Below are 26,375 nucleotides of genomic sequence, written 5' to 3' on the forward strand. Positions count from 1 at the left end.
GCTGAAACTCGCCTATTCCACTGAGTCGTGTCCTTGAGTCCAACAGAAGCTGAACTGCATCAGCGCACAAGAGCGTTTTGTTTTTTCTTTTCTTCGCTTAGTTTATGCAAATGAGCCATGCGGTTTTAAGTTTTGTTTCTGTGAGACTTACACAAATGTGCATTAAACACATTATAACGTCAAACAGCTGATGTGGCTCTAGAGTGGTGATGGTTTATATGTTGTAAAGTTGAATTTATTTATGCAGATTAGTAATAGTAATAATAATGATACTTATTATATAAAAACGTTAATGATAGTATGAAAATAATGTAATAATGAATTCAAATGAAAATACCTCAAATTGAAGTTTTTCTCAGCAATTTTTAGGTGAGATTAAAAATAGATTAATTAGATTAATTAATTACAGATCATAATTAATCTAAAAAAAATTATCGTTTGACAGCACTAAATTTTATAAACAAAATATACAAAAAAAAAAAAAAAAAAAAAAAAAAAAACGGAACACGTTGTCTTTTATTGTGAAAAGCCGTGCCCCGGATATCCTGCTCTCGTCTGTGTTGTTGTGGTGCAGCAGCAGAAGCAGCCCGTGCGCCCGCCTCCTCCTCCTCCGTGCGTAAAAACATCGGCATAAGCGACGCATTTCGGCACATTTGGCACATTTTGGCGCAGCTGCTCTGTCCTCTCCGCCCGTGCGCCCGCGTTCGGCTCGTTACGCACGGATCATGGTGCTGTCCGCGTCGCAGCAGGTCGCTCTGGCGTTCACCGCGGTGCTGTTCACGTTCGTGGTTCTGCCCAGGATGTTCGGGGTCGGCGGAGGCGGCGGAGGAGGAACCGGGGCCAAAGATGCGCGTCTGGACTCCCGCTACAGCAGAAAAGGTACATACGGCACAGCTGGCGCAAAAGTGTTTTTCTGTCAAATTTAGCGATTTTTTTCTGGGTCAGTACCAACGGTGATGGTTGCACATTTGTGGCACGCACACTGACGTTAAAAACTGCAGGTTCGGAAGCTCCAGCATCTGATAGAAGGAAATTTAACGCAAAAATGCCGTTTCTGAGCATGTTTAAAGAGATCTAAACCAGGGCTGGGTGCCGATACGTTACATACCTCGATACACTGGTCATGATACATTACATACCTCGATACACTGGTCATGATACGTTACATACCTCGATACAGTGAGCTTTCGATTCGATATGATATATTTCAAATCGATTCGATACAGTCCAATAAAAATCATGGCTAAATCGTGGCTGTGATTCTAAAAGTCTTTGTTAAACCAGTTCTTGTGCAAAGTTCAAATGAAACACAAACATTTTAATCATCAAAACAGTGAAAATGTCAAATGTGTCGCATAAACAAGTTTCCTTCCTCTAAACAAGCAACAAAACTGTAGCTGTAACAAAATAATTTATAAAAATATATCAGCAGCAGTATTGTTTCGTATATCGATACAGTAGCCCAGAAAATCGATAATTTATCATCACATTAAATTATTCGATATATTGATATAAATATATTGATATTTCAATATTGTTCCACATCCCTAGTAGGGCTGTTTCTCTCCTGTGGTGTGGTACAGCGGCTCCACACTGCGGTGTGTGGTGATATCCTGCACCCTCCACACATCCTGTGGAGTTATTATATTTCCAGAGGCTCTGAAGATGCACTTGTTGCAGATGCACATGTAGCTTGGTTGTCGTGTGGATGTAGCGTGTGTAGCGTGTGTACAGTGTGTGTAGCGTGTGTACAGCGTGTGTACAGTGTGTACAGTGTGTAGCGTGTGTACAGTGTGTACAGTGTGTACAGTGTGTAGTGTGTAGTGTGTAGTGTGTACAGTGTGTACAGCGTGTGTAGCGTGTGTACAGTGTGTACAGTGTGTGTGTGTGTGTGTGTAGCGTGTGTGTGTAGCGTGTGTAGTGTGTACAGTGTGTACAGTGTGTACAGTGTGTACAGTGTGTACAGTGTGTACAGTGTGTAGCGTGTGTAGTGTGTAGTGTGTAGTGTGTAGTGTGTGTGTGTGTACAGTGTGTGTGTACAGTGTGTAGCAGTGTGTGTGTGTGTGTGTGTACAGTGTGTGTACAGTGTGTACAGTGTGTACAGTGTGTACAGTGTGTACAGTGTGTACAGTGTGTACAGTGTGTACAGTGTGTACAGTGTGTACAGTGTGTACAGTGTGTACAGTGTGTACAGTGTGTACAGTGTGTACAGTGTGTACAGTGTGTACAGTGTGTACAGTGTGTAGTGTGTGTACAGTGTGTACAGTGTGTACAGTGTGTACAGTGTGTACAGTGTGTACAGTGTGTACAGTGTGTACAGTGTGTACAGTGTGTACAGTGTGTACAGTGTGTACAGTGTGTACAGTGTGTACAGTGTGTACAGTGTGTGTGTGTACAGTGTGTACAGTGTACAGTGTACAGTGTGTACAGTGTACAGTACAGTGTGTACAGTGTGTACAGTGTACAGTGTGTACAGTGTGTACAGTGTGTACAGTGTGTACAGTGTGTACAGTGTGTACAGTGTGTACAGTGTGTACAGTGTGTACAGTGTGTACAGTGTACAGTGTGTACAGTGTGTACAGTGTGTACAGTGTGTACAGTGTGTACAGTGTGTACAGTGTGTACAGTGTGTAGTGTGTGTACAGTGTGTACAGTGTGTACAGTGTGTACAGTGTGTACAGTGTGTACAGTGTGTACAGTGTGTACAGTGTGTACAGTGTGTACAGTGTGTACAGTGTGTACAGTGTGTACAGTGTGTACAGTGTGTACAGTGTGTACAGTGTGTACAGTGTGTACAGTGTGTACAGTGTGTACAGTGTGTACAGTGTGTACAGTGTGTACAGTGTGTACAGTGTGTACAGTGTGTGTACAGTGTGTAGTGTGTACAGTGTGTACAGTGTGTACAGTGTGTACAGTGTGTACAGTGTGTACAGTGTGTACAGTGTGTACAGTGTGTACAGTGTGTACAGTGTGTACAGTGTGTACAGTGTGCAGTGTGTACAGTGTGTACAGTGTGTACAGTGTGTACAGTGTGTACAGTGTGTACAGTGTGTACAGTGTGTACAGTGTGTACAGTGTGTACAGTGTGTCAGTGTGTACAGTGTGTACAGTGTGTACAGTGTGTATGTGTACAATGATGTGTAAGTGTGTACAGTGTGGCAGTTGTATCAACAGGTAAATTTTCAAAAAACTTGCAAAAAAAAAAAAAAAAAAATTTAATTGGGCCAATTCACCTGGAAGCCTGAGGGCCAAGAAAAAATTGTCTGAGGGCTGCATTTTCAGTTTGGACATGCCTGGTCTACACACACTACACAGAAAACTCACTCAAACCCCCAAAACAGCAGTAAGTTCAAATATTTGGGCAGAGAAACACAAATCTATTACAGAAATCTTTTTTAATTGATGAACTCTTTCTTTAACAAAATATTATAATATTATGAACAACCTGAAACTTTAAGAAAAATGCAATTTCAACACAATGTTTTAACATGAACTTGTTTGCAAACAGGAATAAGTCAATTTTTGTTGTAAAATCCTGCACTCGGCTCCACTTTTCTCATGTTGACATTTTTCTGATGAGGGTGTCACGGTCAACAGTCAAAACGATCGTCCTTTAAGAGCGTTTGGAAAGAGACAAGTCTTCATTTGTGCTGCTCTGGTGGGAGGGGCCACGTACAGAGACGCTGGAGACGCTGCTCTGCTAAACAGCACAGAAAATTAACAGTATTTTAATAGAAAATATAATTAAATTATTTTAGTAGAAAATCAGCCGAGGGCCAGATTAAAGGTCTTGGAGGGCCGGATTTGGCCCCTGGTCCGTATGTTCGACACCCGTGAATTAGAGCCTCGTCCATTATCTCTGTTAGAACTGTTCCTTCCTCTAAAAACCACCAGACTAATGAGCTCTTTAAGCTTTAAGTGCTTGTTTTTGTTTTCAGACGAGAAATGTTCTGTAACGCCCATCTCCAATAACACAGGAGTTTTTTTTATTAGTGTTGTAGCAGAACTTTAATTTATAAAAACATAAAAACGTGTCTACAATAGAAAAAAAATTCAAATCAAAATGACAAATTTATACAACTTGGCGATCTTGTATTTGTTTTATTAAAGATCAAGACCATTTTTCAACAGGAAACCTCAGATTTTTTAAAATTTTAATTTCACTGCTGCAAGTTCATTTTTTTTTTTTTGTCTCTCTGGTATCTTCATGAGAACTCGTCCAAAGCAAAATGCCCAGTACATATTTGATCATTTATACAACAACTGCAGGTCCATTGTTCTGTTCTTTTTGTCAAACGCTGCTGAATAAACGTCGTCACAAAAGTCTTTTCTCTGCTCTCGTCTCAATTAAACAGACACCAGGGCTGCGGCGCTGTCACCCGACACTAAATCACATTTAAAACGGGTTTCTGAGCCTCGTGCACATTTGTGTTTCGTCGAGTCTGGAGGCTGATGAAAGAACACATGGTTGAGAAGGTTTCAGTTTATTCAAATCGGTCGCGCCTCGTCAAAACCCGATCATTTCCATAGACAAATTATCCTCTGGTGTCGTAAGAGTTAAGCTCCTGGCAGCACGTAGTTTCTTTAGGGCTTGATTTTAGATTCAGATGTATTTATTTATTTTGAAAAGTGAATCCTTGAAAAGTGAAAGAAGATTGGCTGTGGGTTAGAGTCGGGATTTTCGGCTCTTTTATGGGATCCGAATCTTTTGGATCTGTTCGTTTCAAAGAGCCGTTCAAAAGACTCGCTCTTTTACGATTGTATTTCTCGGTCTATAAGTCGTAAAGTATTTCATAAAACCAAAGACCAGGAACCAGGAAGTCAAGTTCTAGTAAAAACAACAGAACAGAGAACAACAGACTGTTAACGTCACATATGAACAGTTCTTCAGATAAACTATAACATAAACAACAGAACAGAACAAGTTTAACAAACTCTCCAAATCCATGTATCATTCATTCATTTGTTTTTCAATATAAAACCAAAAATAAGAAAATGAAAAAAACAACAGTTTTCTTCATTATTTGTCTCCAAAACCAAAATGAAAAAACGGATAATGATTAGTTTTTTCAGTTTTCGATTTTGTTTTTAAATGAAGAATGGGAAAAATGGATAACGACCGTTTCCCGTTTTCATGACTTCTGTGACTGCGATGCGGAACTTTTGCGCTGCATACGGACTGAATCAGGACTGATCCAGGTCCGGGACCAGACCGGGACCAGACCGGGACCAGACCGGGACCAGACTGGGACCAGACCGGGACCAAACCGGGACCAGACCGGTACCAGAGTGGACTCCGAGCTTTGACTCCGAGCCTCCGTGGGGTCTGAGCCTCAGCTTCAAGCTCTGGCCCTGCTGTGGGCTCTGAGACTCCGGTCTGGTCCCGGTTTGGTCCCAGTCTGGTCCTGGTCTGGTCTCGGTCTCAGTCCTGCTATGGTCCCGGTCTGGTCCCGGTCTCAGTCCCAGTCTGGTTCCGGTCTGGTCCCGGAGCAAAAAGTCCAGCATAAACGGGAAATGGCTGTTATCTGTTTTTTTTCCATTCTTCATTTAAACACAAAATCAAAAACTGAAAAAACAAATCATTATCTGTTTTTTTCATTTTGGTTTTAGAGACAAATAATGAAGAAAACTGTTTTTTTTTGTTTTGTTTTCTTATTTTTGATTTTATATTGAAAAACGAATGAACAAACGATACACGGATTTCTCCATCTCACTCCAAATCACTAAATCCATTCAATTCTTCATCCTCGGTGTCACTTCTGAACAACTCGACCTCGACCTCCGGAGGTAAACAGACGCCGCTTCCTCTTCTGTGTCGCTGTCGTCAGACTCAGCATCAGTTCCAGTTAGAATTATTCGGGTCTTTCTGAATCCCGACAGGATGGTTTCAGTGTCACTGAAGTCCAGACTTTGTCCATCCATCCAGTGACTTCAGGAAAGTTTCATGATGCATCCTCCTGGTTCCTGTGAAGCTTGTGTTCTCCATCCCCACTTTCCTCCAGTCCCTCACAAGTTTCTCGCTCACTCCAAAACTTTCTTTCTGCTGCTCGATTATCGTTTTCGTCTGAATATTTCACGACTTTCTGCAGGAGACATGTGCAGTAGAGACAGTGACAGTGGTACAGGAGGAACAGGAGCAGCAGATAATGACACACAAGACTAGAGCCTTTCCACGCTTCACTGTCAACATTTTAATATATAAGTCACGGGACACACCCAAACCATGAAAAAAGTGCGACTTATAGTCTGAAAAATATGATAGCTCTTTGGCATTTTCTTTTTGTAAAGGTAGGTAGGAGGAAAAAGCTTGGAGTCTCCTGCCTTAGAGACAGGGTGAGGAGTTCAGTCACACAGGAGGAGCTTGGGGTAGAGCCACTGCTCCTTCACATCGAGAGGAGCCATTAAAAAATAAATAAAAAATAGAGTAACATTTGCCTTTTAGACATAATCCAGGGTAAATAATCTGCATTTTGTTGTAAAACCAAGTATTAATTCTCTTCCATTCTGACCTGTCCTCCAGCTCACTGTTAAAAAGGGAGTATTATGCCAAATCGACTTTCTGGAGATTTCTACATTATTCCCGCATCAAAAACATGCCTGAGTATGCATGTTTGAGTAATTTAGGGATCTCTTCTAGCCTGATTCATCTGCCAGTTTCACTTCGTAGAAACCGTGTGACCTCGCAGCATTAGGATTCGTTCGCTTGACAGTAGGCGGGTACTTTTTTTATTTAATCAATCGCTGCTGTTTGGTCGTGATGTATGTATTGCTCCACTAACGGGACTAACTGGTATATTAAGCTTTTCCCAAACCCCGTAGGAAGAAGGACAATAACGTCTTTCCCCTTGATAAAATTCACCAAACATTCTCTTTGTTCCGGCTTTAAATCCTCGATCTCTGGAATTGTTAACAACACTGAATGTCTGTCTCTTCTCTGATTGGCTGGTGCCTGAACTTATACTTCCAGGGTTTTTGCGAACTGTCTTGTGCAGACATGTCAAACTCAGGCCCAGGGGCCAAATTTGGCATGCAATATAATTATATTTGACCCGCAAGATCATATCAAATCTGTATTAGAGCTGTCGTCAGCTACAGACTATAGAGGCATTATTTATTTAAAATGTTATTATTTTATATTCTGCTTTTTCTGGATTCAATGTTTAAGCAAAACTATTATTAAACATTTATTTTAAAAAGAAAATGTTTAATATTACATATCTTGAAAGAAGAGAAAACATGCAGATGATGTTAGAAATTTTTAAATAAATCTTTAGTTTGGCCCATGATTTAGTCTCAGTTTTATTTTTGGCCTCTGTGAATTTGAGTTTGACTCTCCTGATCTAGTGTTTTCCGATTCCTGATCTAGTCGCTGGAGAGAAATGAAATTGAGCGGAGACACTAGGTGGCGCCGGTCTGACTAGATTTCTCCTGGATCTTATTCAAACCCTCCTTATGGTTCGCTGTAAATGTTAAATGGTCACGTTTTCATTCAGCACTTTTCCACCTTCATGACTCAAAGCTCTTTACAACAAGAAACCACTCACACATTCGCACACCAGAGTACACAGACACTGGGAGCCAGGTGGCTGAAGTGTCTTGCCCAAGGACACAACAACAGCATTTATCTGTGGGAGCTGGACTCACACCAGCCAACCTGTGGGTCAGACTGTCACCCTGTAAGATTCTGAAGCGTACGTCCTCCATGCTCCCACACGACAATTCTGAGTAATATAGGATCTTTAAGAAAAATGTGTATTAACTTTTTATTAAAACAATAAAAGTCCTTGTGATGGTGAAGTTCTGATATTTGCCCCTCTGCCCCTTTAGGTCCAGGCCCGGGGGCAGTGAGAGGGAATCCGATCCACATGAACTCTCCCGGAGCTCAGTCTGCGGAAAACATCCAGAACATGAAGAAGCTGATGGAGCAGGAACTGAAGACAGACAAGTACAAGAGCAACAGCAACAAAGGCTACGTGTTCACGCTGATGCCGCTGTACGCCATCGGGGTCGGAGTGTTCGCCGCGTACAAGTTTCTCAAGGTAAAACCACCGCTGACCAGAGGGGGGGGCCAGAGATTCACAGGTCTCAGTGCAGTTTAACAGGAGGAGAGGTCAGGGAGGGTCAGCAGGTCTGTGTCAGAGCGGTCTGAGGAGAGTAACAGCGCTCAGGACAAAAGTCTGTGTCCTGCAGCCTGTGCTTCATAGTCAGTCACCAGGAGGAGCAAAGTGTTAGTGGTCCATTAAGAAATTACTCAAGTTAAGAGTAGAGCCTGAGTGATATATCGGTTGGTTGATATTATGGGCCGATATGGGCACTTGGAGACATATCGGCTGTCGGCCTAAATCTTGCCGGTATGGGCCATAGTCCACGTGGGCATGTTACACCTCATTATAAAGCTTAGGTCACGTTTACATTGAAACGAGTCACCGTATCACCGTGTCGAAAGCGATTTGCGTCCAGACATTGTTTTCAGCCTGGCAATTCTAGCTATGGATGGGCATGATTAGTCGATTAATCGATAATTGATCATTAATAATTTCATCAATTACGTTCATTTTAATCGACAAACCGAATGTAGGTTGTTGTGCGTAGAGTGACCAAACAGGTGTGTACATGTGTCTCTCTGCATCAGAAGGAGCGAGACACAAACAGTGGGTCAGTCTGTAACGAACCGAAGCACAAATGTGTATTTAACGATGATTTGTACAAAAAATTCCACGCTCTCCGTTGCGTTGGGGACAAGTGTGAGTCCATGTGCACAGTGTATAAAGCAGCACATATGTTTCTGTGTCCAGTGGGAAAAAGTTCATCAGGACACCGAAAACATTTTTTGTTTGTTTTTTCACTTAGTTTATGCAAATTAGTGATGTGGTTTTAGGTTTTGTTTCTGTGAGAGTTGAACAAATCTGCATTAAACACATTATAATGTCAAACGGGCTGATGTGGCTCTAGAGTCGTTATGTTTATATGTCGTAAAGTTGAATTTATTTATGCAGATTAGTAGTGCAGATAGAAATAATAATGATGATCATTTTAATATAAAAACGTTAATGATTAATCGATAATCGATCGTTAATTCTCCCGACGATCGATTAAGACAATTTATTCAAAAGCCGATCCCTAGTTCTAGCTATGCTCTTTTGTTTAAACTGTTTTCCGCAATAGCGTCAGATGACCGATGTCACGAACCCGGTGAATTGGGAAGGAGCAAGTCAGAGTGACGTGGTTCAATAAGGACGACAACTAGAGCTCAGAGTATCAGCGTTTTCAGGTGTCCACACGGTGCCGGATCAGATCTGTATTCAGATGAATTCGTGGGAGCTGGAGGCACCAGATCGTTCCGTCTCTGGAGCCGTTTTCCATCGGATTAGTGTGAACGAACACTGCACCCACAACGAAAACGACTCAAATATGAACTAGTTTGGACGGGGCCTTAGACTCTCTATTTTATGTCCATTTAATCCAATCCAAAGACAGATAAATGTCCTAATATGTGGCCCTGCATCAATATTTTTTTGAGGAACAATTTCTCTGTGTCTGTGACACCGTACTGCCCCTGAACGCACCTCCAGAGTCACGTCACTCACAGGCGCTTGTTTACAGGATCCATCTGCACAACACTGAGGCTTTAAACGCTCTTGTGTCTGATCCACCATACTGACTATAAATAAAAGTGAACTTCAGTGCAGTTTAGGCCAGAAACAAAACTACAACCTTATTAGTTCAGACTTATGATCTGAGAGGAGCCTGTGTGAGGCTGAGTGTTGCAAATGTGTCGGTTTTGAAGCTACTTTTGGTCATTTATCATTGTTTACCTCTTAGCTGCTGTAGCTCCCACATAAACAGTCTGTTTTCTCTTACATTGGCCTAGTGTAAAGTGACTATAGTGGCTGTTTTTGGACCTGAATGAGCCGTGAATAGTGGTGTGAATGATCGGCATTTACGCACATAATTAATTACCACGCGCTCATTTACCGCTAAAGGCTGATAGCGGTAGTTTACTTACTTTCTTTATTGGATAGAATGTGATGCATAAATGGATCAAAATGGAAAAAGGATCATGTAGAGCGGGTTAATGTGAACATTTTAAGACCAAAATTACAAGCCTGACAGCAGCAGTTCACTTCCTGTCGCCGTGTCCATTTACGTTTTCTCGTGTTTTGTAGATAAAATCTGCGGACGACCAGGCCCAGAAGGAGAAACTGGCCAAAGGGGCGAAGAAGTCCGTGGAGGCAGGTGTGTGGTTTAAACATGCAGCTTTTGGATCTTGATTGTTAAATATTGTGTGTTTAATCACCATGACGATAAAAATGAAAAATGTGTGTGTGCAGAAAACCAGTTGAACGAGCTGGAGCAGAGGCTGGCCCAGACCGAGCGCATGTTAAACTCCATCCTCACTCAGCTGGACCCGCTCACCAACTGGTCAGTGCTGAAGACGCTCACGATTACACAGATTTTTATTTAAGGGAGAAAATTAAACTTCTAAAAAAAACGACTAAAAAGATCTAATAAACGTACAGACGGGAGCTTTAGTAGTGGATAAATGAGTCCCTTTATATGAAATGAGTCGTTTTCAAAGAGTTTCCCCTGTGAGCCATTTCAGATTTGGCTTAAAACCACTTACCATCCACCCGCCCGCCGGCGGGCGATTTTCCAAAAAAAAATTTTCACTCTGTATTTTCACCATTCATTATTGTTTTCACTACTGGCATGCCATACATCGTTTGAAAGCTTAATTTCTCAATAAAACAACCATATCATTCATTTTATGCTGTACAACGAGCCCAAAACGCTATAACTTAAAAATTCACATCATAATCAAAGAATAAAATACGCGTTTCTTAACTTTGAGCCGGTTCTGTCGGTCCAAAACGCATTCAATCCATGAAAAGTTGTACTCAATAAGTCCGTAATAATCCACAGAAAAAGAATATCAAGTTGTTTTTTCCATAAAATAATTCCATGTGGGGAAATAATCCAAAAAACCCTCGTCTGTATGAATCGATGGATACAATGATATGAAAAAAAGTTTCTCTTCTCTTCCTTCTTCCACTGCGTTTCTAGCAGGTTTGCTAGCACTGTTGGGTACGCTTGTTTTCCTCACACTCTTAGCTTCAAAATGAGACCCTCCCCGCTGTTGTCGGTGCCGGGGTTTAGGTGGGACAAGCCGCTAACGCACCCACCTACTTCCTGGCTTTACGCACGTGTCATCAGTTTGTTTACGGGAAATCTCTTCAGTCATTGGATCTTCCAGAAAGTGATTGACATATTGTTTTAGCCTATCACCAGAGCTTTCAAACGGTGGGTGGGACATTCAGATTGTATTGGAAACGGACCCTGTGTTTATAAGCGTAAGAGCGAGGGAGACAGGGAGCAGTGCGGGCGGTGCTATAGAAGGCAGATCTTCCACTTGGAGGACAATTTTGGCTACTTTTAGTTTTTTTTTTCTTGAGAAAACATGCCTAAAGCTCAGAAGAATTAGTATTATAATAATAACAATTATTATTATTATTATATTATTATTATTATTATTTTGGCACAAATTTGGCAATCTTGTGCCGAATTGTCATTTTGTTTACACAAAGGCTCACAGCATCAAAACCCTTTGTCCTAGAGATCTGAAATTCTACACAGTTGTTGCCAACAACTTGAACAATGAGTGTAGTGAGTCACAAATGCCTAGAATGAAGTATGCCCAAGCTAAGGCCTTTAATTTAAAAAAAAAAAAATTTCAAAGCAAAAAAATACAATTTTTTTTCAATTTTAATTGACTGTACTGTAGGTTAGGCAGCACTCACAGTCTTCATGTACATATCTACAGAAACTAGAAGGCCTAAGCTTTAAAATGGTGCCTCACACAAGCATGTGGGTTCTAAGGTTTTCTTTTAATAAGCTATGGCATTTGGGTATGTAGTGCTATTGTGCACACACCAAAATGAGGTGGGGTTAAAGGTTAAAGGTTGTATAGAGGATTTTTTAAGGGAAGCGAAATACAGCGACCGTCCTTTTTCAAAATGTTGTGCATGTGTGACACCACCTTCCTCAGTAGAAACATCTCCTCCTCCCGCCTCTTTACTCTAGAAATCACATTTGTTTACATCCAGTGCATGTTCAGAATTACTGTTGAAGTGACCTGCCTAGAAATATTTTAGCGACCGACGCGTCAGTTTTTAGACCCTTCGGACTTTCTTTTGCGGCGAACTGGTCGTGGATTCTCGTCCGCCATCGCAACAAACTTTGTGCGAATTGCAAGGAAGCTACAGTTTGAAAAAGCCTCAAAGAACCGCCGCATAAACCACATAATCCCCGAGCGCCGACGAGTCAGTTACACTAAAAATGTAGGGAGTTTGACTGACAACCTAACAGCCAATAGAAAAAGAGGGAGCCTCGTTTTCTATTGGCTGATGTTTATCTGGCCTCACTACGTCCACAACTGATAGATTTTCATTCTTTCTTTTTTTTTCGGTCATCATAATTAAAAGCTGCTGCGTCTCTGTAATGGTATTTTAAACTTTCAATGACAATTTTAAACAAAACAAAAATCCTCCATACAACCTTGAAAAAAATTCTAAAATTACCAAATGAAAAAATCTAAAATTTTAGCTCAATCCCTTCAGTCGTTCCTGAGTTATGGCCCGTGGAAATTTTGGGGCCATGTCCACTTTATCAGAAGCCTTAATTTATAAACATTTTTGAGAGACCAGAACTTCATAAAAATAGAGCTAAGAAGATGAAAACATGTATTATTGTAGATTCTTAATCTGTTGTCAAATATTGTGTGTCTTTATCAAGGGGGGTGCTGTGGGCCCCAAAATCTCAAATTTGGTTGCCACGCAGTTTTTTTTTTTTTTTTTCAATTTTTTCAATTTTTTTTACCCTAGAAACTTTGTCATATTCTGAGTAGTTTAAAGTAATAAAAACATCTACTATTAACTTCATTTCAAACAGAATTTTTGAAAATGAGCTCTCATGGGTCATTTGCTTAGAAACATTGTTTGGAAAAGTAAAAGTTTATCCCCTTGATAGTCAAAAGGTTTTTTTTAATGTTATTGTTTTGCTGAGAATGCAAATCAATAACATAAAAAAAAAACTTTTGACTATTCAAGGGGGTAAACTTTTACTTTTCCAGGTTAGAATTATACCAGGAAGGTTCCGCAGTGCAGATTTAAAGTTCTTGAGTAGTTTTGAAGTTTGTGGTGTCACATTGTGTCTTTGTCTCAGTGTGAAGTCTGTGGCTCAGGATCAGAAGAACGAGATCATGAACCAGCTGCAGACCATCAGGTACCTGATGAAGAAGAGAGGGATGGACTGTCCTCCGCTCAACGTACAAGGTAACACCTGATCAGAAAAGTACTACACCTGTACTACACCTGTACTGCACCTGTACTGCACTCGGTGTACAAAGTAACATCACCTGTTCTGACCGCTCAACCTGTAATGTTTATGTCGAGAGCTGGAATCAAACTGCCAACCTTCAGATCAGTGGGCGAATGCTCGACCAACTGAGCTACTGCCGCTGTGTACTACACTGTACTACACTACAGTGTACTACACCTGTACTACACTGTACTACACTACAGTGTACTACACCTGTACTACACTGTACTACACTACAGTGTACTACACCTGTACTACACTGTACTACACTACAGTGTACTACACCTGTACTACACTGTACTACACTACAGTGTACTACACCTGTACTACACTGTACTACACTACAGTGTACTACGTACTACACTGTACACTACAGTGTACTACACTGTACTACACTGTACTACACTACAGTGTACTACGCCTGTACTACACTGTACTACACTACAGTGTACTACACCTGTACTACACTGTACTACACTACAGTGTACTACACCTGTACTACACTGGATGGAAGGACGGGCAGAAAAAAGAGACAAACTTTAAAACTACTGTACATTTTTAAGAATTTGGAAATGAGTTGGACTGAACAGCAGATGCCCTCACCTGGACTCACAAAAACTGTTGTGACAACGAGAAACAGACTAAACCAGGACTAAACTAGATACTAAACTAGATATTAGACTAGATACTAGACAAGGTACTACCATGTACTACTGTAGACCAGGTACTGCTGTAGACCATGTACTGCTGTAGACCAGGTGCTGCTGTAGACCAGGTGCTGTAGACCATGTAGACCAGGTACTAGACCAGGGACTCAACAAGTATTAGACCAGGACTAAACCAAGTGAATAATCCAGTTAACTAAACCAGAATTTAGTGATGGGCAAAGTAAAGTTTTATGGAACCAGGACTAAACCAGCACTAAACAAGGACTACAAAGAACTGGCCCAGGACTAAACCAGGACTAGACCTGTACTGAAACGGGACAGAACAAGAACCAAAAAAAGGATTTAACAAGAACCAAACATGGACTAAGCCAGAACTAAACCAGGACATTAATTATTTTTTTTTTTTTTAAATGTTTCGCTTTCCCCAGACGGCGCTTGTGAACGAAACCTGGACAGTCTGATCGAGTCGTTGGGCTCCAAAGAGACTCCGGCGCGAAAAACCCCCACAATGATGCAGCCGATCTCCGAGGAAACCGTCACGGAGGAGCAGGACCTGTGCGAAAAACCGCCCAAAACCGCAGAACGAGAAGAGGAAGAGGAAGAGGAGGGAGAGCAGACGGCTGAGGAGGAGCAGGAAGCGGCGGAGCTCAAACAGGAAGAGGCGGGGCTAGACGAGGACGAAGAGGAGGAGGAGGAGGAGGAGGACATGCCTTTGCTGGAGGACGGCCGGGAAGCGAGTGTGGAGGAGATCGGAGCGGAGCCAGCGTCCGGTCTGAGGCGACGTAACAGACCAGAGTGAACTGTGGAATATAGAGTTAAATTATGAATATTTATTACTTTTAAATTGTCTTTAAAATTCTAATATTTATCTGATTTCACTGATTTCGCACAGAGAGAAGTTTGACTGAAAACATGACACATTTAGTGAAGGAGAAGTACGAGGTATCGCGGTCATTTTGGATGTCAGGATTATTTGGTTAAAGGTGCTGTACCTGATTTTTACCAGTGCACTATGTAACTTTTCGAGTGGGGTCCGTCACCCGCTTGTTTCTATGGAGATGTCATTGCTCTGCCTGGAATGTTCCACAATTCCCACATTTACACGAGAGCTTTAATTCTGAATAAAAATTAATTCCGCTTTAAAAAGACGACGTAAACGCTTAATTCCTAATGAAAATCGGTGGTTTATGCTGATTCTAAAGCCAAATTAATTTATTCCTGGATCATGTTTCGCGTTTATTCTTCTTAAAAATAATTCTGGTCATTCATGAGGAGAAAATTCAGTTTGTCGACTGGACAAGAGTTAGTTTGGTTGAAGACGTTTCGCAGCTCATCCAAGCTGCTTCTTCAGTTCTGGTTAGATGCTGGCGGACACTTCCTTATATCTGCAGGGAGGAGCCCGTGACTTTTAAGTGGAGATGTTCAGCAGACTGAGGTCCACTGCTGCTCTCTCGTCTGTGTTGGTACATGCTCTTGTGAACTAAACTGCACAAGACTTCACAAGAAGAAGTACCAACACAGACGAGAGAGCAACACAGGACCTCAGTCTGCTGTACATCTCCACTTAAAAGCCACGGGCCACTCCTTTGAGGACAGTGAGGTACAGATTTTAGCCAGAGAAAAGAATTGGTTTGAGAGGAGAGTGAAAGAAGCCATTTTTGTTAAGAAAGAGAATCCTTCTCTAAACAGAAATGGAGGAATCAGACACCATCTATCTCCTATTTACAACTCCATCCTCAAACCTGAATCAAAACAAACAAGAGAACAACAGGTGTGTCCAGGTCAGGTCCAGAGGTGTGGAAGCTCCATTATGGCCATGAATGATTCTGCTAGACTCCACACCCTGTACAGGTCAATAGGCCGAACTAACAAACACAAACTGTGAACAGGTAGATGTGTTAGTTTCAGAGTAGTTTCAGTGTAGTTAGCTCCTCCCTGCAGACAGATATAAGGAAGTGTCCACCAGCGTCTGACCAGAACTGAAGAAGCAGCTTGGATGAGCCGCGAAACGTCTTCAACCAAACTAACTTTTGTCCAGTCGACAAACAGAATTTTCTCCTCGACTTGGATTCTACCTGGACGACTGAGGGATTCTTCACACATTTGGTCGTTCATCTCGTTGTGTCGCTCTTCTGACGCGATCAGGACGATCCGGCTCCACCAGTCGTGTCTTCAGACTTTCATCCACGTCTTTGGATTTGGATTTGTGAGCAGGATGTGGGAGTGGGCTGAGGTAGAGCAGCCTCACACTCAGTTTGTCTTCTTCCTCCCTTCTCCGACACTCTTCCCTTCTCCTCCTCAGCCGACAGACGTAAAGCGTGATGAGAGAATTCTCCAGCTGCTGCTTCATCATCATCGGAACGACTGTGGAAATAGTTTGGATGGTGTTTGTGTCCGTGGAGTAACGACAAACCGAGATGACAGAAAAGCCGGTAGCAGCTGAAGTGTGTGTTTTCTTCCGGTCGACGTAAATACGTTCGTGTCTCTGTCCAATCAGAACCTTCCCCACCCCCCAGACGATGAGCGAAATTAATTAAACGCGATTTAACTTGTTTTCCATGGAAACCTCAATTTGGAATTAAAATATTCTCCTTCAAGTTTACATGGAAATAATAATTCAGAACTATTGAATTCAGAACAGTTTATTCGGAATCAAAAACCATCATGTAAACGTGGCCAATACGACATTAAACAGCTCAGCGTTACAGAAAACAGGCTGCAGATGTACATAGTTTGCACAAAAATTGCCAAAAAATGACTAGGACTTATCGAAAAAAATGAAAATGATTTAGTGTTTAGTTCGACTTTAATTTTGTAAGTCTTAACACATTCTCATCACTGCATTTTTAATCTTAAATTATTTCAGATTTTTTTATCAACCACATCCATTTTTTCCATTTTAATATGTTAAAAATAAACTTCTAATATCAAATAGTGCACATTTTTTAACCAAAACATTATCGTGTTTTTTGAATTTTGCGTATATGCACCGCCTGATCTAATATTGTGATCACCAACAGGGAAAGTGAATATGTTTAACTGTTACCGCTCTGCTTCCTTTGAGAGCTCATGCTTCACTGTGATTGGTTAAATCCGCCTGTCACTCACTCAGAGCCTGACAGCGGCTGACCAATAAAAGGAGTCCAGTGTTTCGGCACAGAGATGAAAAAAAAACACTGGATTTTTTATTATTATTACTTACACTATATGTCTTATTTTATTTGACCACATCTTTACTTTTTGTCAAAATTTGTTTTCATATTTGGGATTGTTTTTGCTTTTTCTGTAATTTTCCTCAGTGTGGCATTACACGTTTCCATTCAATTATTGATATTGAAATTATAAGAAAACCGTCCATTGTCACAGTTTCTCCACAGATTTGACTGGTGACAAGCAATAGAAATAAATATATTAAAATTAACGTGCCAAACAGTTATTTTATTTATTTATTTTTTTTGTTAATTTTTTATTTTATTATTGTTATTGTCACCAATTACAGATGTTTCTATGGCCTAAAGGGGCTACGGAAGCCCAGAGCGGCAAAAAACAAAATAACACACAAACACAAAAAAGAGGCACGTCCCCCCCCACCAACAAGTTCCTTTTCTTTTTTTTTGTTTTTTTTTTTTCTGCTCTGGGCTTCCGTATTACAGAAACCCAGAGTGTTTTTTTTTTTTGCTGCTTTGGGCTTCCGTAATAATGTCTATAATGTCCTTTTTTTTTTCTTTTTTTTTTTTTTTGCTCAGTTAATTATTTATTTATTTCATAGCTGTTTGCAAAAAAATGCATGTTTTTTGCACAGTTAATTTATTTTATAGCTGTTTGTGTAAACAAAGGCAAGATTTTTTTGAACAGTAAATTTTTTATAAATGTTTTTATAGCTGTTTGCAAAAAAGTCAATTTTTTTATTTCATTATAATTTTTTTTTATAGCTGTTTGTTTTTGTTTTGTTTTTTTGTTTGCACAAAGGCAAGAATATTTTTTGGTCCAAAAAGGTCAAAAAAATTTGTCAAAATTTACGTCTTTTTTTTTTTTTTTTTTTTTGCCGCTCAGGGCTTCCGTACGTTCTTTATCATTGGAATAAAGTAAAACATGATCTTGCCCCAGTCCAGTTTGCTGTTGTAAAAGCAGCTCTTAAGGTCCAAACGAGACCTCTGTGTGCTGTCTGAAGCCTTTTTATCATCCACGAACTAGGATGTAAGGCTGATGCGCTGTTAGCATGTTAGTTGTTTTTGCTCTGGTCTCTGAAAATTGTAAAACGTGCTGAGAAACTGATTGTGGTGAATATTTAAGACGCTCTGAATGCGTAAAGTAAACAAGGAGTAACTTTGAACAGACTGCAGACTGTTACAAATGAACTAGTTCTGTTTTTTTAATGCCACACTGCGGAACATTCCAGGCAAAGCGATAACATCTCTTTGCATAGCTTTCTTTTTTGCCACTTTTTCATGGTTTGACTCGTTCGCCTTAAGCCTTAACCAGAACTTCACGAGTCTTTGTTTCTGGACGTCTCTGTTACGTGTGTGATCTTTGTAAATAAGTTTGAAATAAAACTGAAGTCACTGTTCATCTGTGGAGGCTGGTGTTACTGCGGCAGAGTGGTTAGCCTGAATCTGTGTGTCATTTGTTCATTTGTTTTTCAGAATAAAAACAAAAATAAGAAAAATAAATACATTTTTTCTTCATTATTTGTCTCCAAAACCATTTTTCGATTTTGTATTTAAATGAAAAATGGAAAAAATCGGATAATGACCGTTTCCCGTTTCTGTGACTTAAACTGCGATGCCGGACTGAACCAGGACTAAACCAGGACTAAACCAGGACTAAACCAGGACTAAACCAGGACTGAAACCAGGACTGAACCAGGACTGAACCAGGACTGAAACCAGGACTGAACCAGGACTGAACCAGGACTGAACCAGGACTGAACCAGGACTGAACCAAGACTGAACCAGGACTGAACCAGGACTGAACCAGGACTGAACCAGGACTGAACCAGGACTAAACCAGGACTGAACCAGGGCTGAACCAGGGCTAAACCAGGACTGAACCAGGACTGAACCAGGACTGAACCAGGGCTGAACCAGGACTGAACCAGGGCTAAACCAGGACTGAACCAGGACTGAACCAGGACTGAACCAGACTGAACCAGGACTAAACCAGAACCAGACTGAACAGAAAACCAGGACTGAAACCAGGACTAAACCAGACTGAAACCAGACTGAACCAGGACTAAACCAGGACTGAACTGAACCAGGACTGAACCAGGAACCAGGACTGACTGAACCAGGACTTGAACCAGGACTGAACCAGGGCTAAACCAGGACTGAACCAGGACTGAACCAGGACTGAACCAGGACTAAACCAGGACTGAACCAGGACTGAACCAGGACTGAACCAGGACTGAACCAGGACTAACCACCAGGACTGAACCAGGACTGAAACCAGGACTGAACCAGGACTGAACCAGGACTGAACCAGGACTGAACCACTGAACAGGACTGAACCAGGACTGAACCAGGACTGAACCAGGACTAAACCAGGACTGAACCAGGACTGAACCAGGGCTGAAACCAGGACTGAACCAGGACTAGACCAGGACTAAACCAGGACTGAACCAGGACTGAACCAGGAATAAAACAGGACTAAACCAAGATTAAAGCCAGGACTGAATGAGGACTAAACCAAGACTAAAACAGGATTAAACCAGGACTAAAACAGGACTCAACCAGGACTGATGACTGGGACCTGGTTCAGTCCTGGTTCAGTTCTGGTCTGGTCCTGGTCTCAGTCCCAGTCCCAGTCTAGTCTCTGTCCTAATCACCCGGGCGTCTAAGCGGACAAACCTTTGGACATTCAAATTTGGGGGATCTCCGTATTCAGATCAAATTGGAGGAATCTTATCAGAACCGGGCGTTTTTTGAAATGATACTAAAAAAATGTCCGAGCGCGGCTACAGTCGGTCCTGACTCCAACGTCAACGAAAAATAAAGATCCTGCGAGACAAACACAAGGAGACTAAAGACTCAAACAAACGAAGCGGCCGTGGACGTGTGACCTGAACATTTTACCAACAACTGGACCGAATTTTGGGAGACAAGCCCAGAGTTTAAGCGACTTCTGCAAATTGTAAGCACTAGGGGTGTGCAAAAAGATCTAAATATTGATATATCGTATCGTTTGTTGTGATGATTCAGTACCGATATCGTGGGCTGCTGTATCGATATATCACCAGTATTGCATTTTTTGTTATATTTTACAAAATTATTTTGTTACAGCTACAGTTTTGTTGCTTTTTTAGTGGAAACAAACTCATTTATGCGACACATTTGACATTTTCACTTTTTTAATAATTTAAATGTTTGTGTTTCATTCGAACTTTGCACAAGAAGTGGTTTAACAAAGACTTTTAGTATCACAGACATGATTTTGCCTTTATTTTTAATTGAATCATATTGAATCACTTTGAAATATATCGTATCGAATCGAAAGTGCACTGTATCGAGACATGTATTGCATCATGGCCTTTTTATCGAGGTATGTATCATATCGACAACTTCTTAACGATACCCAGTCCGCGCTGTGTGTGAGGTCGTTGTGTCGTCCAATGCAGATGCGAGACACTTTTGGGGCATTTAAAGTTCACATTGGAGATCACACACAAGTCACATTTAATTGGAATTGTGAATGACCTCGTAAAAAAACATAAAAACAAACTGATTTCACAAAAAAATCCGAATAGAGCATTAAACTCTGCAGTCTGAACAAACGCTTAAGACTCAAACATGTGTGAATGACACAAAACACAAGTCCAGGTCTGTTTTTTAAGGAGGAAACAACATCAGAACACGACTTAAATCTCACAAGAGTCAGTTTAGTGTCATTTAGGACTTTTAAAGAGGCTGTGGGTTATATTACATCATTTATTTTCTATCTTTTTTGTTGTTAAAAGTCACTGCTTCAACACAGATCTGCACTCCCCCCGGTGAACAGCAGGGGGCAGTATAAGGACACGTTTGGGCTTGTTTCATTTTTTCATTAAAAAAAGATTCATCACTTAGATTTAGATTTTACTAATTCACAAGGGAAATTATTTAGACACGAATTTAGCTCACGAATCACAATATAATATAATAACAAAGAGTAAAAATATAAACGGTAATAATAAATACAAAATAAGTAGCAAAAAAGAGCAAGAGTCAAATAAGACATCGTTTATTATTTTCGTCAGTAGATTTTATTGTTATTCTTTTATTTATTTTTCTATTAGTGTTGTTAGTAAGATAACAACAGTCGACAGGGGGAACATGGTTTGTTTTATTGTGAATGTTTATTTGAGTTTCTTGTCATCTGTATTGAATTATTAATTAAATTGAATTAAACTGTGTAATGAGCAGTGATACGCTGATCATGCGGTAATTTCTGTTATTTTGTTCTTGTCCAGTTCGTACGTTGGTTCTGTGCAGTGTCGGGAAGTGACTTTTCAAATGTAATCCCCTACAGATTACAGATTACATACCCCAAAATGTAGTTTGTAACGTAATCCCTTAAATGACTTAAAGTGAGTAATGTAATCTGAATACTTTGGATTATTTGATTTGCTGCAGAGAAACAAAGACGAGGAAATCTTCACATAAGAAGTTTTGTCTGATAAAAGAAAATAAAAAACCCAGATTTTACTGAACCAGATTAAAAATATTATTGATAGAAGAAGAAGAACACAGTCCATGTCCAGTCCTGTTAAATCCTGTTTTAGTCCTGGTTTAGACCTGGTTTAGACCTGGTTTACATCTAGTTTAGACCTGGTTTTAGACCTGGTTTAGATCTAGTTTAGACCTGGTTTTAGACCTGGTTTAGATCTAGTTTAGACCTGGTTTAGACCTGGTTTTAGACCTGGTTTAGACCTGGTTTAGATCTAGTTTAGACCTGGTTTTAGACCTGGTTTACATCTAGTTTAGACCTGGTTTAGATCTAGTTTAGACCTGTTTTAGACCTGGTTTAGATCTAGTTTAGACCTGGTTTAGACCTGGTTTTAGACCTGGTTTACATCTAGTTTAGACCTGGTTTTAGACCTGGTTTAGACATCTAGTTTAGACCTGGTTTTAGACCTGGTTTAGACCTGGTTTAGACCTGGTTTACATCTAGTTTAGACCTGGTTTTAGACCTGGTTTACATCTAGTTGAGACCTGGTTTAGACCTGGTTTACATCTAGTTTAGACCTGGTTTAGACCTGGTTTAGATTTAGTTTAGACCTGGTTTAGACCTGGTTTACATCTAGTTTAGACCTGGTTTTAGACCTGGTTTTAGACCTGGTTTACATCTAGTTTAGACCTGGTTTTAGACCTGGTTTTAGACCTGGTTTAGACCTGGTTTACATCTAGTTTAGACCTGGTTTTAGACCTGGTTTAGACCTGGTTTACATCTAGTTTAGACCTGGTTTTAGACCTGGTTTTAGATCTAGTTTAGACCTGGTTTACATCTAGTTTAGACCTGGTTTTAGACCTGGTTTAGGTTTACATCTAGTTTAGACCTGGTTTTAGACCTGGTTTACATCTAGTTTAGACCTGGTTTTAGACCTGGTTTAGATCTAGTTTAGACCTTTTTAGACCTGGTTTAGACCTGGTTTACATCTAGTTTAGACCTGGTTTTAGACCTGGTTTACATCTAGTTTAGACCTGGTTTTAGACCTGGTTTACATCTGGTTTAGACCTGGTTTTAGACCTGGTTTTAGACCTGGTTTAGACCTGGTTTACATCTAGTTTAGACCTGGTTTACATCTAGTTTAGACCTGGTTTTAGACCTGGTTTAGTCCTGGTTTAGCCCAAAATGTGAAAACAGGAAAATCCCTCTGTGTAATCCATTTATTTCAAAAAAGTAACTGTAATCCAATTACCACTCACTGAAACAGTAACTGTAACTGAATACAGTTACTCATCATTTGTACTCTGATTACTCCGGTACATGTAATCTGTTACTCCCCAACACTGGTTCTACGACACGCCAAGGAAAAGATTAAAAGTCATTTAACCATCAGTTCTGTCCTTCTCAAGTCGACTGGATTGGACGGAGTTTTTGGGGCTGTAAAAGTGTAAAAGTCAAATCCTCCGCTGTTTCCATCTACACCGACCAAGACACAAAACTCTGGTCAGATCTGCTCAGGTCGTGGACACGTTTAGGCAAGTTTATTTGTACAGCACAATTCGTACACAAAGTCATTCAAAGTGCTTTACAGAATAAGAAATACATTAAAATCATAATAAAAACAAATCAAAACATAAATAATCATGAAGATTAAAAATAAAAAAGAGAGACATAAATTGGAGAGAAGAGTGCAGAATGAAAACCTTTCAGTTATTTGCACAGTTAAACAGAAATGTTTTGAGTCTGGATTTAAACAGCGTCACAGAAGAGTCTGTCTCACATGTTCAGACTGTTCCAGGTTTTAGCTGCATGAACCTGAAACTCTGACTCCCCTTGTTTAGTCGTGACTCTGGCACCAGCAGGAGTTGGTCCCTGAGCTCCTCAGAGTGTGAGATGTTCATATGACACTAACATGTCACAGATGGACTTTGGTGCTCGGCCATGGAGACACTTGTACAAGCAGAGCTGCTTTAAAGTCTCTGAGCCACAGGAGCCAGAGCAGAGACCTGAGACCAGGACTTATGTGCTCGTACTTCCTAGTTCGAGTCAGGACCCGAGCTGCAGCGTTCTGGATGTTCTGGATGTTCTGGATGTTGTGGATGTTCTGGATGTTCTGGATGTTCTGGATGTTCTGGATGTTGATGTTCTGGATGTTCTGGATGTTCTGGATGTTGTGGATGTTCTGGATGTTCTGGATGTTGTGGATGTTCTGGATGTTGTGGATGTTCTGGATGTTCTGGATGTTCTGGATGTTGTGGATGTTCTGGATGTTGTGGATGTTCTGGATGTTCTGGATGTTCTGGATGTTCTGGATGTTCTGGATGTTGTGGATGTTCTGGATGTTGTGGATGTTGGATGTTCTGGATGTTCTGGATGTTCTGGATGTTCTGGATGTTGTGGATGTTCTGGATGTTGTGGATGTTCTGGATGTTCTGGATGTTCTGGATGTTCTGGATGTTCTGGATGTTGTGGATGTTCTGGATGTTGTGGATGTTGTGGATGTTGGATGTTCTGGATGTTCTGGATGTTGTGGATGTTCTGGATGTTCTGGATTGTTCTGGATGTTGTGGATGTTCTGGATGTTCTGGATGTTTGTGGATGTTCTGGATGTTTGGATGGATGTTTGGATGTTCTGGATGTTCTGGATGTTGTGATGTTCTGGATGTTCTGGATGTTGTGGATGTTCTGGATGTTCTGGATGTTGTGGATGTTCTGGATGTTCTGGATGTTGTGGATGTTCTGGATGTTGTGGATGTTCTGGATGTTCTGGATGTTCTGGATGTTCTGGATGTTCTGGATGTTCTGGATGTTGTGGATGTTCTGGATGTTCTGGATGTTGTGGATGTTCTGGATGTTGTGGATGTTGTGGATGTTCTGGATGTTGTGGATGTTCTGGATGTTCTGGATGTTGTGGATGTTCTGGATGTTCTGGATGTTGTGGATGTTGTGGATGTTCTGGATGTTGTGGATGTTGTGGATGTTCTGGATGTTCTGGATGTTCTGGATGTTCTGGATGTTGGGATGTTGTGGATGTTGTGGATGTTCTGGATGTTGTGGATGTTCTGGATGTTCTGGAGGTTCTGGATGTTCTGGATGTTCTGGATGTTCTGGATGTTGTGGATGTTGTGGATGTTCTGGATGTTCTGGATGTTCTGGATGTTCTGGATGTTCTGGATGTTCTGGATGTTCTGGATGTTCTGGATGTTCTGCAGCGTCTCACAGCTCGTTTGGAGAGACCAGTGAGCAGAACATTACAGTATCTAACCTACTGGAGACAAACGCATGGATAAGTTTCTCCAAGTCTGATTTAGACAGTAAACCTTTGATTTTTGCTCTGTTTTTTAGATGGTAAAAGGCTGCAGATGTTATTGATTTGATGTGGCTGTTAAAGTTCAAGTCTGAGTCCATTATTACCCCTAGATTTCTTGCCTGATTTGAAGGTTTTAGAGCGAGAGACTGGAGGTGATGCTGACACTGTCCCTTTGTTTCTGTGGACCAAACACTATGACTTCAGTCTTGTCACAGTTTAGCTCGTTTAAATCTGCTACAAACTTTTACATCGCTGTTCTGAACCAGGACTAAACCAGGTCTAAACCAGAACTAAACCAGGACTAAACTAGGACTAAACCAGGACTAAACCAGAACTAAACCAGGACTAAACCAGGACTAAACCAGAACTAAACCAGGACTAAACCAGGTCTAAACCAGGACTAAACTAGGACTAAACCAGGACTGAACCAGGACTAAACCAGGTCGAAACCAGGACTAAACCAGAACTAAACCAGGACTAAACCAGAACTAAACCAGGACTAAACCAGAACTAAACCAGGACTGAACCAGGACTGAACCAGGACTGAACCAGGACTAAACCAGGTCTAAACCAGGCCTAAACCAGGACTGAACTGAGAACTAAACCAGAACTAAACCAGGACTAAACCAGGTCTAAACCAGGTCTAAACCAGGACTAAACCAGGACTAAACCAGGACTATGCAGTTTGCCTCATACAAAAAGTCAACAATATTATATCATTCATATGTAAATCTCGTCACTGATCTGTTGGTTTCTTGGTCTGTTTGTGAAAACAACGTAACATCTGATCTTTAACGTTTTGGAGACGATTGTTTCTACTGTTCCTCCGTATTTGCAGATTTATCCCGTTATTGTCGTCAGAATCATGTTTGTCCCTCTCCTCAGTTCTCGCCCCGGCTGCGTCTTTTCCGTCTGGTTCTGTTTTTTTTTTTTCATTTTTTATCGTCGTTCTAAAAATAGCACTGGACGTCGCTGCCGATGTTTATCACGGAAAACAGAGACGGCGATGAAAAGTCCGTTTTAAACCCAACTCCTCTGGAATCTAACCAATGTGCTAAAGGTAAAAGGTAACATGAAAACCACTTAATGACATCATAAGTTGGAAGTGTTTGGAGCTTTGCAGATGTAAACAGACTAATAATAAAGAGTTACTCAAACATGTGATCCAATCAAGGAGCAGTTTGAAGAAATGCAGTATGTTGAAAATTACAGGTAGTGGAAATTTCTATTTTAGAGAGTCTCCACATTGGTGACGTTAAACTTGGAAGAATTCTATCCAAAAGTTCAGTACAAATTATACTTACAAAACACATTTAAACTTCGGAGAGTTCGGACAGTCGTGGAACACTGGAGCAGCTCTACACGCTCCATCGGTGCTC

At 40.8% G+C, this 26,375-nt stretch overlaps 1 protein-coding gene across 2 annotated transcripts; it reads left to right on the top strand.

Moving 5' to 3' along the window:
- The first annotated feature begins 571 nt into the window (after positions 1 to 571).
- On the top strand, positions 572 to 15,191 carry ccdc107 (coiled-coil domain containing 107). 2 transcript variants are annotated; one of them, XM_055160000.1, is made up of 7 exons: positions 572 to 879; positions 7,828 to 8,039; positions 10,167 to 10,236; positions 10,332 to 10,422; positions 13,222 to 13,331; positions 14,474 to 14,859; positions 14,938 to 15,191. In XM_055160000.1, the coding sequence occupies exons 1-6, from the start codon at positions 726 to 728 to the stop codon at positions 14,842 to 14,844; spliced, it is 1,008 nt and encodes a 335-aa protein (XP_055015975.1). In that variant the 5' UTR covers positions 572 to 725; the 3' UTR covers positions 14,845 to 14,859; positions 14,938 to 15,191. The 2 variants fall into 2 exon arrangements, with proteins under 2 accessions (XP_055015975.1, XP_020797708.2); XM_020942049.2 differs by having other exon boundaries at positions 14,474 to 15,191.
- Positions 15,192 to 26,375: the final 11,184 nt, after the last annotated feature.

Source organism: Boleophthalmus pectinirostris, unplaced genomic scaffold, assembly GCF_026225935.1.
Source record: "Boleophthalmus pectinirostris isolate CB_2022bp ecotype Guang Dong unplaced genomic scaffold, ASM2622593v1 HiC_scaffold_2826, whole genome shotgun sequence".
Classification (NCBI taxonomy): domain Eukaryota; kingdom Metazoa; phylum Chordata; class Actinopteri; order Gobiiformes; family Gobiidae; genus Boleophthalmus; species Boleophthalmus pectinirostris.